Below are 15111 nucleotides of genomic sequence, written 5' to 3'. Positions count from 1 at the left end.
GCACCAGAATGTATCTGCAGCTCAAAGCAGTCACTAACTTCACAAACAGAAGACACCGAAAAGAAACAAATGAGAGGAAGATTAGCAGTGAGTTTATGGGAAAATGAGTGTGAGGAACAACAAATGAAGGAGGGTGAAGAACAGAAAATGAAGGAGGGCGAGGAGCAGAGTGAGCAGGTGGAAGAGCAGAGGAAGCTGCTGGACATGGCGGCTCAGGAGGAGTTCAACCCGCTTAACATCAAACTTCAGCAGAGGACTAAACTGTTTGAGGAGCGGCTCGTGGAGATCGAAGAGCTCACGAAGGAGTTTGAGAAGGATAAAAGGGAGCTTTGGAAGGAAAGAGTCATCGGCAGCAAATATAAACTGGTGGTGGACAAGACATATGCCCGAGTCAAGGTGGAACAAGCAAAGGTGGAGCAGAGAGAGAAGGAAGCCGCAAAACTTATGAAGGACGACGAGCTTAAGGCGGCCGAGCCGGACGAGCGCACCGCAATGCTATCCAAGACCCGGGAGAAGATATCAAAGGCTTTAGAGGTCGTCGAGCGGGAGACGACCGGCAGAGACAGACGGGCCGTGTCATCGGGCTTTCAAAAGGCCATGTCTGCCCAGAGGGAGGTGGAGGAGCAGCTGAGATCACGCCTAAGTGAATCTGAGAGCAAACGGGCTTCTCTCCTCAGTAACAAACAACAGGCCCTGACCGCCGTGGAGCAAATGAGGTCCAGCCTGCAGAAGATGGAACATGAGAGCAAGACCATCAAGAAGCAGCTGGAGATGACGCCGTTCAACCCGGAAACTCCAAAAAGGTCGCTGAGGTGAATCCGGCCTCCGTTCCGGAGCTAAAGAGCCAGCTGAAGTCCGACAAAGCCGCCGTTTCGGAGCTCGAGGCTCAGCTGAAGTCCAGCCGGGCCGTCGCTACAGCGGCTCAAGAGCGAGTGAGGCTTAACCTGACCCAGTGGGAGAAAGAGAAAAACACTCTCTTCATTCAGAAGGAGGAGGCGCTCGCTGCCCAGAAAGAGATGGAGCCCATATTCAACACCCTCCAAAGAGTTATACGTTCTATCAGTGTCAAAAAGAACAACGCTCTTGAGGCCCAGGCTCAGCTGACCAAAGAGTTGACCCAAGTCAAAGCTGCTCTTCAGGATGTGGAGAAGAGCAGAAATGAGACTAAAGATCAGCTGGCCACCTACCACATCCAGTGGGACGAAGAGAGAGCCGATCTCCTGGCCCGAGGCGCTGAACTCCTCAAGGAAAAACTGGCAGAAAGGGACAACTTTGAGAAAAATCAAATCCAGACCCTTCAGCTTCAGTGGAAAGAAACCAGCCAGCTGAAGACGGATGAGATGAAGGCTGAGTGGCAGAAAGGAGAGGTAGAGATGAAGGAAAAGAGCTCACTGCTGGAGGAGGAGAAAAGAGCAGCGGCACAGCTTCAGGTACAGACAGACAGGATATTTTAAGATTGAAGCTTTCTAACATATATTTCTATTTAAGTTGTGGTGATAATCTCTGTTTCTCTCTCCAACAGCAGAAAAAGAAAAAGAAGCATGGACACATGGCTGCGCTCTTCGGCAAGAAACAGAGAAAGCAGAAGATCACTGACCCTGAAGAAAAATGATTTCACTCTTCCGGGCCGATACTTCTTACTACCTGAAACAAAACAAAAAAAAGCCATGTAATTTTTCACATGTAATAATATAATAACATGTTGGCTAATTGATATAATCTTCCTCAATAAAAATGAATAACATTGGCATTTAACCTTGGTGTTGCCTTTGTTACACTTGCAAATAAAACTAAAGACGAAAGACTACCGGTATTTGTTATGTATAGGTGTGTGTGTGTGTGTGTGTGTGTGTGTGTATGTGTCCATGTGGAGTGTGTGACCTCTTCAGCCTCAGTGGGACTGGCCTGCCCTCTCATAGTAGATTAGCTTGAAAAAGAAGCGAAAATACCTTGTTGTCTGGATACAAAAAGCATCATTAAGCACAATTATCAACCACTTCAGCTCACAATGAGCAAGCTTCATTACAGATTTCAAAACATCGTAACATCAACGACAACAACTGATACTGAACAGGAGAGTAAGAGTAGGTGGGAAAGACAGAGAAGGATAGAGGATAGGATATGTTCAAATAAGATAAGATTTGTTGGGTTGAAGATACGTATATATTTTACAGAGATTTCTTATCATTTTATACAAGGACTGGGTTGTACATGTATTTTGATGCTGCAACAGGTTTGTTTATATTAATATTTTACATTTACATTTTAGGCATGTAGCCATGACATCCATGCTATCCAGTAGATCACCATGGTAACTCATGCTGCACGGCTAACCTGCTCCGGAGCAGCTTCAGTTCAGGGTATCGGATCAAAACGTATGAAAGGCCTTCTGACCAATCAGCTCTCTGGAAACAGGGAGTCACCATTCCTACAGGATCCCGATATGCACAAATATACAAATGGAAATCACAATAAAAAACTTAAAACTGTTTAGGCTATTTTTGAATGAACAGACAGTAAGAAGTGCTGTTGGCAGGGCGACGTGTTTACAGACCAGTAGAATCACGTTGTTTTCTATGATAACTTATTATATCAGAGATATAGCAGGTAGGCTACTTAATTCACCATATTATTAATGGATTAAAGTTACTGTTGCATATATTAATTGCGCTGACTTTATTTAATTGGATTCCCGACTGTTTGGTTCAATGTCGGCTATTTCATATTCCATTACCACAGCCCCGAAGAACATGAGCCCGACTTTATGAACAGAAAATCTTTTTACAGCCTCAAAGTGTCAACAAACTATTTTATCAATGAAAAATATGCCCACTGTGTCCTGATGACAGACAGTTCCTCCAGTAATCCTCTCTAGCCTTGGAAGCAGAAACAACTTTTACTTTTATGTTTTGTAATGCTGACAGTTATTATAATAAGTTATAAGAATTTGTTCTTCTCGAGAGAAGAACCCAGTGTTAGTATCCATTTCTTTCTGTTTGAAAATGCCAGCAGGAAATATTAGGGCTTATATCATCCTATAATTAGGTCTATTCTCTATGGCTTTTATTGTTTGATTAGCCTATTGTATTATTTTCGCCTATTTTTAGACTATTACTTATTTTTATAGTTTTGCGCTTATATTCTATGTCCTTTTCCCCGCTGAATCATATTACACTCAAAACAGTGCTGGGTTGTTTCTGTAAACACATTGTTGGTTTAATTATGCGGGGTCATAATTCTGGGTTGTTTGGGGTACTGTAAACACACTGTGGGTTGTAAGGGGTTCATTCGCAGCTGAACAGCTGGTTGGGTTACTTCGACCCAGCTGCTGGTTCATTCATTTTCCCGCTCGTCTGATTGTCGAACTTTCTGGATCCATCTCTTGCGGTCAGAGGTTCGCACAACACACGGTGGGCAGGATTTTATGGTAGGTTATATGAATACTTTTCCTATATTTTTAATAAATTGTGGTAACAGCATGATCTTAAACTCATTTCACTGTAAAAATACAATCTGGGATTATGGCGGGGGATTAGTGTTTTTTATTCTGTGACATTTATTAACTAACGTTAGCTAACTAGCTAGCATTTTTTTTACTAGATGCTAGCTAGCTAACTTTAACAATCGCTATAACGTTATCTGATAACCACGCTATATCTGCAGCCTTTTTGAATTTTGCAATTTATTGTGTGGCGGTCTCCTAGCTTTATTGTTCACCCGGATTTACAGTCCCAGTGCACATTTTTATCTTAACATTTTTAGCTAACGTTAGCTAGCCAGCTAACGTTACATATGCAGGAATCTCTCGTGGTGTAACGTTATGGCGGTAAATTAAGTTAAGGGGCATGGCGTTTATACCGAACGTGCTTTATTATTATTACTTTATTATAATTATTATTTATGCTTTATTCAGTGTTTTTACTGGAGAAAAAAGCTGAGCAAACGGTAGCGGCAGCTGTCCGCCAAACAGCGTCGGAGAAACACTTATTTTTTAACGTGAAACTGCTTTATTCAGTGTTTTTACCAGTTTTAATCGCCGGGTCCGTATGTTTTGGAGAGGAGGAGACCTCTACGGATAATTCGGCTCCCGGTAAAAACCTCCTGAACGTCTGGATCTTTAGTTATCGGAGAAAGAAGCTCACTGAACCACCTAATAACGTCAACTTGACTTGAAACAATAGATTAGGTTACACACAAAACGGCATTTACATAGTAAAAACTGTGGTTTGGGAGAGTTGAGTAACCGCAGTGAGCATCACGGGGTTGTTTAAAGTTAACTAGCTAACGAATTTGTCAGATGCCAGTGCCATGGACCTTCCTCTAAAACTAGCTTGGCGTTGACTCGGGAGGGATAATGCTTGTGTTGCTATAACGTTACAAACTGGGAGACCGCTGTAGAAAGCGAGTGGGCAAGCTCTCCGTTTTCCCTTTGTTAACAGTGGCGATTCTGCCCTTAAGTTTGGAGACTATTTGAGAAAACTATTAGATGGACATAACCGCAATCAGGTGGTGAGTTGACTAGCTAGCCTGCAGGGTAATGGCAACTTAGCTAACCTAAATGTTTTTAGCAGCAAGGCGAGCTACCCAACAAACGCGATCAAACGTGATTTTCTGAGCTGGACGATACAAACGAGGCATGGATCATATATGGATCTTTTTCAATCCAAATCCAAGGAGAGGTAGTCAGGTGGGAAGGATGTGAAAACCTACATGAAAATGCAACGCTAATGAAACTGAAATATTTAATTTATTCAGTGATGAGTTAATTTAACATGTATTTGCATTTACAATTGCTCCTGAAGTTATTTGAAAATACTACAAAATGCAAAAAGTCCTCGCAGAGGTTATGTCACTCTTTCATTGTGATTCATTCTATTTTTTTTATAGGCAATTCGCCAGGTTTTGGAAGGCACTCTTGAGGGGAAGTCAATATTAAAGAGTTTGGATGAAGTGCAATCTATCACCAGCAAGCAGAGAAAGCTACTTGTAAGACTCCTTGTATCCCACCTGCTGGAAACCAATGGTGAAACGTGAGTGAGCTGCATATAAATTGGCCTGTGAACATACAGCAGGGACAGGTAACCATGTGCTACCAAGTGCTTACAACACATATTTCATCCACACATTAAACCAGACGCTTTCAAACAGATGAGAGATAGGAGATTTCCCTGACGCCCAGCCAGTTAATTATTCATATTTGGCCATCATCTTTTTTAGTGAACCTTAATGTTTGATCATGAATATAGCAAAAATATTTCCAACTGAAATCTGAGTAAAATCACACTGGCTTCTGCAGTGGACTACCATATTGCTATTTCTTTGACAGACTTCATCAACTGCTGTTGTCTACTTAACAGGCCAACCTCAGACACCAAGAAAGCACTTGCCATGGCGTTGGTGAATGAATTTCCATGTCTTAAGGATGATACAGGCAGTGGTTACGTAAGTTCATCCAGCTATACATAAAAGGAGCAATCAGTAAGTTTTAGCCCCCTAAAAAAAGTAAATACATAAAAGGGATTATTTATGTTCTCAAATATGTTTTTCATAGTGCACACTCACATAAGGTGATGGTTCAAATTGTTTTGTAGGCTAAGCATTACACATTATGGGTGTGACCGTGTACAGGGGTAAACATGTACACAAAATTGGAACCATTGTTCAGAAAAAACCAAACTAAAACTAATCATTGCCATGAATGAGGAAATAAAATAACTATTAGCCAATCTGATAGGTGTCAGTATTGAGTTCCATGAATAGTGAAATTGGTCGTTCTTGAACACAAACAATATTTAGAAAAACACCATTTTCAAGGAAAATTGTTGATTGCTCCTTAAAATCCCTTGCAGTCATCTCTTTGTGGTATACACCTCACTCATCCTGGCCACTTTAAGCTGAATTGAATCTAATGTTACAGGGAGCTTGGTACACACCTGGTCGAAAACACAGACCTGCTACAGGTTTCCTGGAGGAGCGCTTGAGGAACGTCAGAAAGCGTTTGAGAAACCTGAACCGACCACGTCACCAGGAACCACAGGCTAACCTGCTCCAGAGCAGCTTCAGTTCAGGGTATCGGATCAAAACGTATGAAAGGCCTTCTGACCAATCAGCTCTCTGGAAACAGGGAGTCACCATTCCTACTGGATCCCGATATGCACAAATATACAAATGGAAATCACAATAAAAAACTGAAAACTGTTTAGGCTATTTTTGAATGAACAGACAGTAAGAAGTGCTGTTGGCAGGGCGACGTGTTTACAGACCAGTAGAATCATGTTGTTTTCTATGATAACTTATTATATCAGAGATATAGCAGGTAGGCTACTTAATTCACTATATTATTAATGGATTAAAGTTACTGTTGCATATATATTTCATATTCGATTACCGCAGCCCTGAAGAACATGAGGCCGACTTTATGAATAGAAAATCTTTTTACAGCCTCAGTGTGCCACAAACTATTTTATCAATGAAAAATATGCCCACTGTGTCCTGATGACAGACAGTTCCTCCAGTAATCCTCTCTAGCCTTGGAAGCAGAAACAACTTTTACTTTTCGCAGTTATGTTTTGTAATGCTGACAGTTATTCATTATAAGAATTTGTTCTTCTCGAGAGAAGAACCCAGTGTTAGTATCCATTTCTTTCCAATACTCGTGTTGAAAATGTCAGCAGGAAATATTAGGGCTTATATCATCCTATAATTAGGTCTATTGTCTATGGCTTTTATTGTTTGTTAGCCTATTTTATTATTTTCGCCTATTTTTAGGCTATTTGTTATTTTTTATAGTTTTGTGTTTATATTCTATATCCTTTTCCTCGCTGAATCATATTACTTTTGCTGTGCAACAATCTAATTTCCCCACGGAGATCAATAGTTTCATCTTATCTTATCTGAATTGTCTGATCTGGATCTGTCCATGTTGCATGTGATTGGCTATTTGTTACAAACCCCGCCTCTTTCATGTGAACGCGCTCATAGCTGATAGGTAAATCCTGGGTTGACAGAGCCAGTTGATAAGCAGCTACGTGAGACCGGTTATCTGGATCAACAATGTTAGGTTTAGTGAAGCCGGCTAAGGCAAAGATAGCCTGACTTTGTTCAACTTGCTTCGTAGTCTAGGCCCCAGGTGATTACAATCACATGACAAACACAGCCAATGAGCTGTGTGTATTGTAAAGCTCCATATTGGTAGGAAATGCATGTGACATCATGGGAATACTATGAATAGCAGCAACAATAAGAAGCAAATCAAACTAGCGGCACCAATAACAAAGTGTGAAAGTAAATCAGCAGCTGATTATTGCAGTTTAAAGGCTGATGAAGTGTTGTTGTGTCTGAAGGATCTCTGAGTCTCACTGTTGGAAACAAACATCATGGACCGATGATACCGTGTGAAGCTCTGAGTCGCTTTCAACTGGCAAACGGATGTGAAAGTCACTCTGCGACCAAACGCCACCGCTTCATTTACTTCTGTTCCCTTGTTTCTTCTTTCTGTTGTTTGTTTGCTTTCCTCTGTCTGGTGGCTCTGCTGTGTCTGAATGTGTGTGAAGTTCAGTAAAGCATCACTGTAAACACACTGTGAGCCGTCTTTCTGTCCGTCCTGTGCAGCTGTGCTTCTGTGTTTCATTCAACTGCATCATCTGCTGCTGTTTGGACCTTACTGTGTGTGTGTGTGTGTGTGTGTGTGTGTGTGTGTGCCGCACCCAAGGAGACAGGTGTGTTTTTGTGCTTATTTCTTATTAATGTCCTCACAAAGACAGAAAATGACAAGTATTCTGCAAAGTGAGGAGAATTTGTCAGATTATTTTGGGTTTAGCAGTGAGAGGAGAGGTGTAGAGTTAGAGAGTCAATTAGAAGCACAAACACCAAATACTGTACGTCAAAAACAAGCTGAAAATAACATTTCATCGCTCTGCTGATTTGAATGGCTCCAAACTTTCTTTACAAAACAAAACAAAGTAAAGCAGACAAACTGCAGTCAGTGAGCTCAAGAAAATTGACTCGCAGGAGACTCAAAACTCTTCAAACTGGTAAAAGAGAGGAGAAGATGAGACTGTGAAAAGAGGTGTGGCCTGTAGGTTTCCAGGTTTCTGTCCCAAACCGATCTGGCAACATTATCACCGGGCAGAGGAAACCAAAAGAGCAACTTGTTGCCGAGCAAAATCACACAGACAAAAGCTTTGAAACCAGTATGTCATCACTGTGGAGGAAAACAATGAATGCTCTCCCTATTGATGATAATAATAATGACATAACATATTAACAACTATTCAGCTATAATAAAGGGGAGACTTCTAGTGCTGCTCCATTAAGGCCCATGCAGTGGAACAGAAATAGCAGAAAATATTACAGCAACAATACAAATATGCAACAAACATAAGAACTATATAGACCACACAACAGTTTCTGTTTTCATATGAATAAATGTCAGTTTGGATACTCTCTATCACTGACTGATATAACACAAAGAAAAGGAAAGACAAAGAAAAGAGCGCCACCTACAGAAAGTCAAACTGCATCAACAGAGAATCCAAGGAAAAAGACGTCACAGTCCCGCCCACACTGTTTGATTGACAGGTGATCTCTGGGAAGTGCAGTGCAGAAACACCACAGCAATGAGTGCTGAGCAACAAAGATGGAGACAAAATAAAAAGATAAAACTTAAAAAACAGAATCTCACACATTGCTGCTTTAATCACTCCTGTCTACTTGAGCTTACACAACTCAGCAGTGGATCCAACATAAAGCCAAAATCCAGGATGGAGAGGCTGAGTGAATGTGGTCTGGACTCTGTGGAGGAGAGTCATGGTTTCAGAGACTCTGTAGAAGGACAGAATACCTGCTCTGTGATCCAGGTACACTCCTACTCTGGAGGACCAAGGGCCTGGGATGGGAGTTGAGATATTGTTATGTCTGAACTGATAACTATTGTTGTAATAATATAATGCCCAAGACTTGTCATTGTATCCAAATCCACTTTCATTCCCTGTTCTGCTAATATCTTTATATGCGACTGCTATTGAACCTCTCTCCCCACTCCACTCCACCTCCCAGTAACAACGTCCAGTCAGACTCTCTCTACTCAGGACCTGACAGCAGTTAATGAATCTGTCTGGGTGTCTAGAATATAACTGTTCTTTACTCATACGTGTTGCTTTTCTGTTCCCATCAGATAATGACAGCCGTGTGTGTGCTGTGTTTGGATCCAGTGTGATCTGATGTGAATATTGTAAGAATTCAGCTCTGGTCTTGGGCTCTGGTTGTGGCAGTAAAACATCCACTTCAGTCACTGTCAATGAGATCTTAGGCCATTCCTCTGTAAGAATGCCCTGTAGTTTATCTCTGGCCTCTGACACAGCTGCAGTCACATCCTCAAAGTAGCGCAGAGGACGGATATCGGTGCCGGGTGAGTCTGTAGATTCACTGAGACGTGACAGCGAGGGGTAACTGTGTAGAAAATGGATGTGATCCTCTGTGTGTGAGAGCTGCTCCAGCTCAGCGTCTTTCCTCCTCAGCTCAGCGATCTCCCGCTTCAGCTTCTCCTGAAGTTCTTCGGCCCGACTCGCTTCCTCTTTCTGCCGGGATCTGATCCGCTCCTTCGCATCGGAGCTTCTCTTCTCCATGAACCGGACCAGCTCGGTGAAGATCTTCTCACTGTCCTCCACCGCTTTATCAGCAGAGCCATTTATAGCCTCCGCCTGCTGTTGAAGCACCTTCACGTCTTTCTCTCTGTCCTGGATTCTCTGCTGGATTTGTTGCCGACTCACCCCGAGCTCTTTCTGCCTCTCGGTCCTTTCTGCTGCAACCGAGACTTTTTTGTGGCCTTCATGTTCATCCATGGAGCAGAGAAGACAGATACACTGCTGATCAGTACGGCAGAAAACCTTCATCACCTCGTCATGACGAGAGCAGATGTTCTCCCGAAGCTTCTTGGAGGGGTCGACCAGCTTGTGTTTTTCAAAGGTAGAGGATTCATAGTGAGGCTGGAGGTGCTGCTCACAGTAAGAGGCCAGACACACCAGACAGGACTTGAGGGCTTTCAGCTTTCTCCCAGTGCAGACATCACAGGCCACATCTCCAGGTCCGGCATAGCAGCGATCAGGAGGAGCAGCTTGAAGTCCTGTCTTCCTCAGTTCCTCCACCAACTCTGCTAACATGGTGTTTTTCACCAGGACAGGCCTTGGTGTGAAGGTCTGTCTGCACTGGGGGCAGCTGTGGATTTTCTTCTGATCCTCTTCATCCCAGCAGCTTTTAATACAGCTCATGCAGTAGCTGTGCCCACAGGGAATAGCCACCGGATCCTTCAGTAGATCCAGACAGATGGAACAGCAGAATTTTGCTCCGTCCAGCTGAATTCCTCGCTGCGCCATTTCACTTCTCAGTGACAGTGAATGTCAGATAGTTTCACTTTGCTCAACAGAAAGAAGTTGGGCTCTGATCCAAACCAAACCTCTGTTCCTTTTCTTCATGTTCATGTGCTGATCTGCAGTGAATGGGCTTGTCAGCTCTTGCACTTCACAACATGCTCTTTACACCCATCTTTAAACTGGCAGATCTGTGAAAGGGGAGGGAACAGGAAATATGTGGACAGAATGGAACTGGCTGTATTTGAGTCCAGGAAGAAGAGGGAGGGATGATCAGGCTTTGCTTGATTCCAGGAAGAGGAGCGGTTTGGAAGAGGCAGTGATCAGCGATCACTGGAAGAAGAGGGAGCGGTTATCAGGTTTTGCTTAATTCCAGGTAGAGGAGCGGTTCTTAAAGAGGCAGTGTGTGTTTAGCCCTCGTTTACAATATGCTCAAGCCTCAAAGCCTTTTCCTTTCTGTCCACTAGGTGGCCTCACTTCATTTCTCAATGTACTAGCTGTATCCCTCCTGGACCCTGACTAAATGATGTTAACTTCACTGTCTACAGGACACAGAATACACATTCACATTCACCAACATAACTTTATGTTTGGACATACATATTTGGAATACACACTGCTGTATACAGTGATGTAGTGGTAAGTACAAAGGATCATCATAAGGCGAACAGCCACCAAAATAAACAAAAATCAATTATATTTTCAGAAAAGCATTAATTCATGCTTTTTTCCCATTAAAATACCTCATCTTCATATAACATATGAGTTTGACTTTATGGATGAATTCATATTGATTTGTGTCAGTTAAAACAAATGAAAAGGTGGGTAAACTGAGACTCTGTGTTTCCCCTCCACTACATCCCTGCCTGGATGTTTTTACAACAGTCACTGCAATCCATTAGTGTCTGCCAGCCAAGCAGACACATGATACACAGATATGGAGATGCATTAGCAGATGCAGATGAAGCTGCTCACTTTACTGCAGAGACTCTGCACATTTTTACACTGCTGCACCACCTTAACCCTAACCTTAACCAAAGCTGTGTCACTTGCCTAAACTCGACGGCCCATTAGCCGACCTTGTCATGTGACAAACAGGTGAAAATAGCTGGTCCAGTTAGTGCTGCTGTCACATAATCCGTTCATGATGGAGGAATGGAATCTTTACTTCATTTGAGCCCACAACACAAAATCTGCATTTCAGAGTTCATGCTTATTCCCAAAACTTTTTTGAGACTGTGTTGGAAACACAAACACAAGTTGATTTTTGCACATTGGGAATTTGGCAAAAAAACATTTTGCAGGTTACACAGCACATGTGCCAATGGTTGGCATCCCCCGGGTGACAAATCTTTCTCTGCAAGGGGAGGATTACACCCAAAATGACAAATGTGAAAATCGGAGATACAAGGTTCCCTGGGGACTCCAAGAATATAAAATATACTTTTCAGACTTGACAAGCACATCAGACAGAGATGAATATTTATCTCAGTTGTCGCTGGAAAGAGAAAAAAAACAACAACTGTTGGCTGGGTCCTGGGTCTATGAGATGTTTGATGGTTTGATTGTGTTTTAACTCTCTCTCTCTCTCCCCCCCCCCTCTCTCTCTGTCTGTCCATCACTACAACAGTTTTGGAGGTTTCAGACAGAGGTCTTTCTTTCTTTCTTTCTTTCTTTCTTTCTTTCTCACACTGATATGTGCATTTCATCAGTCAGTTGAGTGCTGTCGTTCTTCTTCTCTGCCTCATATTCCAACAAAAAACAGTAGTATGACACCAGTGTTTGTGTTTCATTTATTTCCATGCACAACCTCAACGTCCAGCTTCAAAGGCGACGAGCTAAATGAATGTCTTGTTACTATGTGACAACATTTTATAGTCCACTGTGCCGTGTATTTCATGTTTATTGTGTGTGTGTGTGTGTGTGTGTGTGTGTGTGTGTGTGTGTGTGTGGTGAAGATGATAAATAAACATACCGTTTAAGAAGGTTTTGCTGTAAAAAGTCATTTCCTGGGCCGTCTTGATAAGATTTGTGGGATTTTGCTTTCAACCTGTAAAAATAAACAGAGACAGACACAAGAAGACCAAAATATTTCACAACTATTGAATGTGAGTCTTTTAAGATGCGTCAATGACTCACATGGATGGTGTGAGTTCCTGTGAGATTAGAGGTTTTGACTGATAATCTGTTACAGTCTAGTTATGTGGTTAAATGTGTGAGATCCCGTCCGTTCTTCATCATCTAGTGTGAGATTATTTATAGCTGAGAGACAAAAAAAAATGACTTTATGTGTGATAAGATGCATTTTCAAAATCGATTAGGACTTAAAAGTCTTGTCCCCAGTCTTAGTTGTCCATGTACATCTCTCTTTATTTTTGTCTTTTATTTAGTCAAGTCATGAAAGCAGAACAGACAGATCTGATTGGCCAGTTAAAGGCTGGGATGCAGCTGCAGGTGTGTGTGAAAATCTCTTAAGACCCTTTCACATCTAGAACGACAACTATAAAAACATCCCAAACCATAAAGGCCCATTCACATAGAAGGATAACTATAAAGAGAACTATAACTATAAAAAGATCTCAATAGAACGTCTGTGTTCCCACTACAACAACTATAAAAACATCCAAAATGAGCCATTCACATCTAGAATGATAAAGATAACTATCATGGTCGTTCCTTGTTAAATCAATATTCCACTTAGTTTTAACATGGGGGTTATTCAGCACCGGACCGCCATGAAAACCACAATATAAACTAATCAGCAAGATCAGATGCAGCTGGACCAGTTTGTTCAGATTTTGACTTCCCATTCATTTGAATGGAAACTGACATTGAACACGTTGGTGAACAGATTCAACAACAGATCCTGCTGCTGTGATTTCCAGCTGACTGTTGGTCCGACGCTTCAGAACACAATTTCACCAAACAGCATTTTTATTGATAGAAGAGAACACAGTGGAGGGATACCATGTAGGAGAGATAGTTCCTGTTGGGGAGACCGGATCTCTACTTTTATTTTCAAATACTAATTTTAGCGTAAACCAAGAATAGAAATGCAAAATGACGATGGACCCAGGATGCTTTGTTGTCTTAAATAGTTGGTTCATGGACAAGCTTATTTTTAACAATACAAACAGTCTTCAACAGTATAAAAATCCAGCACTAAAGCAGGAATGGTCTCGTACACAGTATAAGAACATAGAATTCCCAATGCCGTTCAGATAAAACAGTTCAAATAAAACACTCGATCAAATAGGTCACTGGACAAAGCCACATTAGGCAAAACAGCAGCCTGGCACTGGATCCTAAGGGAAAAGAATGCAGGTGTCAATCCTCTATATTGGAGGGATGATGTTCATACATTACCTCGGAGGGATTAACCCTCCTACTGTTACCACTACCAATAGGTGACCTGCATGGAGCGTAGGCTATGCTTGGTGTGACACAGGAAAGGGTGACTGGCCTATCGCTGCCTGGAACGTCTGTGGAAGGCCTACAGCACGGGACCGGTCTGAATCCTCACCATATAGGAACACACCTGCAGTATTGAACATGTGCATATTGGTAACACATTCATATATGAATGTTGTGGAGGGGCAGGTATAATAAACTCACCGCCTACCTCATAACCACTGGGCTACAGCACAGGCCACACAGGAATCACCGAGGGACAAAGCCACCCTAAAATCTCAATCACCAAAACTATAGAAGACTATGAACTAAATATTACAATTTCTCAATCTCAGTCTTAGACTTGCATTACCTGCATCAACTGTACTATTTAGTCAGTTAGTAATCAACTATTTAGGTTTGATTATCAATTCCACAGGACGTTTTAACTTGGCTGTGAATGAACTGAAAGAGAAAGCAAGAAGAGCTTTCTACGCCATCAAAAGAAAAATTCCAATTGACATCCCAATTAGGACCTGGCTCAAAATTCTAAATTCAGTAATACATCCAATTATGCTATATGGTAGTGAAGTGTGGGGTCCTCCAGCCGATCAAGATTTCTCCAAATGGGAAAAACAGCCACTGGAAGTCCTGCATGCAGAGCTGTGTCAAATCATCCTGGGAGTCCAGAGGAACACGGTCAGTAAGGCATGCGGGGCAGAACTCGGCCAGTATCCCATCATCATGGACGTTCAGAAAGGAGCCGTCAAATCCTACAAACATCTCCGATCCAGCGACCCCCGCTCCTATCGGTATAAAGCTCTTCAGTGCCGAGAGTCCAACGAGGACAAGAAGAGTTCCTTCTGGACACAAACACCAGGGATTCAGGACTATCCTCGGTCTCTCTGGACCGACCGAATCATTTGAAAACAGAAAGAAAAATATATCACCTATTGGAAGGAAAAGACAAAAACACAAAGCAAATTAGAACTCTGTCTGACCCTAGACAGAGAGTACACAGTGGCAGAATATCTGACCATGTGACCAACAGCAAACTGAGGAAATCCCTAACGAGGTCCAGGCTCTGTGCTCACAAGCTGGCTGTAGAAACAGGTTAACACAGGCAGACCTGGCAACCCAGGGAGAGCGGGTTGTGTTTATTCTGCTGTCAGGGAGAGACAGAGACAGAAAGTCACTTCCTGTTACACTGTGACAGATACATAGATGTGAGACAGACTTATTTTGAGAGGATAGGTCGAATTTACCCAGAGTTCAACCTGCCTGATCCTCTCAAACTGCCCTACCTGTGTGGGGAGAAAAGTCAGTGTGCAGCATTAGCTGCTAAATCTGTAGA

The 15111-nt window shown here is 42.3% G+C and overlaps 2 protein-coding genes across 3 annotated transcripts in view; one reads left to right on the top strand and one right to left on the bottom strand.

Annotated features, from left to right (window-relative positions):
• Window positions 1-1706: 1706 nt before the first annotated feature.
• On the bottom strand, window positions 1707-10373 carry LOC139662713 (E3 ubiquitin/ISG15 ligase TRIM25-like). 2 transcript variants are annotated; one of them, XM_071541437.1, is made up of 2 exons: window positions 8745-10373; window positions 1707-1724 (listed from the first exon to the last, which is right to left on the bottom strand). In XM_071541437.1, the coding sequence occupies exons 1-2, from the start codon at window positions 10371-10373 to the stop codon at window positions 1707-1709; spliced, it is 1647 nt and encodes a 548-aa protein (XP_071397538.1). The 2 variants fall into 2 exon arrangements, with proteins under 2 accessions (XP_071397538.1, XP_071397537.1); XM_071541436.1 differs by lacking the exon at window positions 1707-1724 and having other exon boundaries at window positions 7396-10373.
• A 3957-nt stretch (window positions 10374-14330) lies between these two features.
• LOC139662714 (retinal Mueller cells isomerohydrolase-like) overlaps window positions 14331-15111 on the top strand; it is a 5470-nt gene continuing 4689 nt past the window's right edge. Inside the window, exon 1 of the mRNA XM_071541439.1 lies at window positions 14331-14656. Within this exon, the coding sequence (XP_071397540.1) occupies window positions 14331-14656 (326 nt within the window). The remainder of the gene's footprint in view (window positions 14657-15111) is intronic.

Source organism: Centroberyx affinis, unplaced genomic scaffold, assembly GCF_046629955.1.
Source record: "Centroberyx affinis isolate AG114_WGS23_722 - 3 ecotype Tasmania unplaced genomic scaffold, CSIRO-AGI_Caff_v1 ptg003878l_1, whole genome shotgun sequence".
NCBI classification, from domain to species: Eukaryota; Metazoa; Chordata; class Actinopteri; order Beryciformes; family Berycidae; genus Centroberyx; species Centroberyx affinis.
The sequence above is the reverse complement of the archived record's forward strand: the minus strand, read 5'-3'. Positions and strand labels throughout refer to the sequence as shown.

Bases quoted from the DNA above. Each gene is read 5' to 3' on its own strand.
- LOC139662713 (XM_071541436.1), bottom strand. From the start codon at position 10,373: ATGGCGCAGCGAGGAATTCAGCTGGACGGAGCAAAATTCTGCTGTTCC.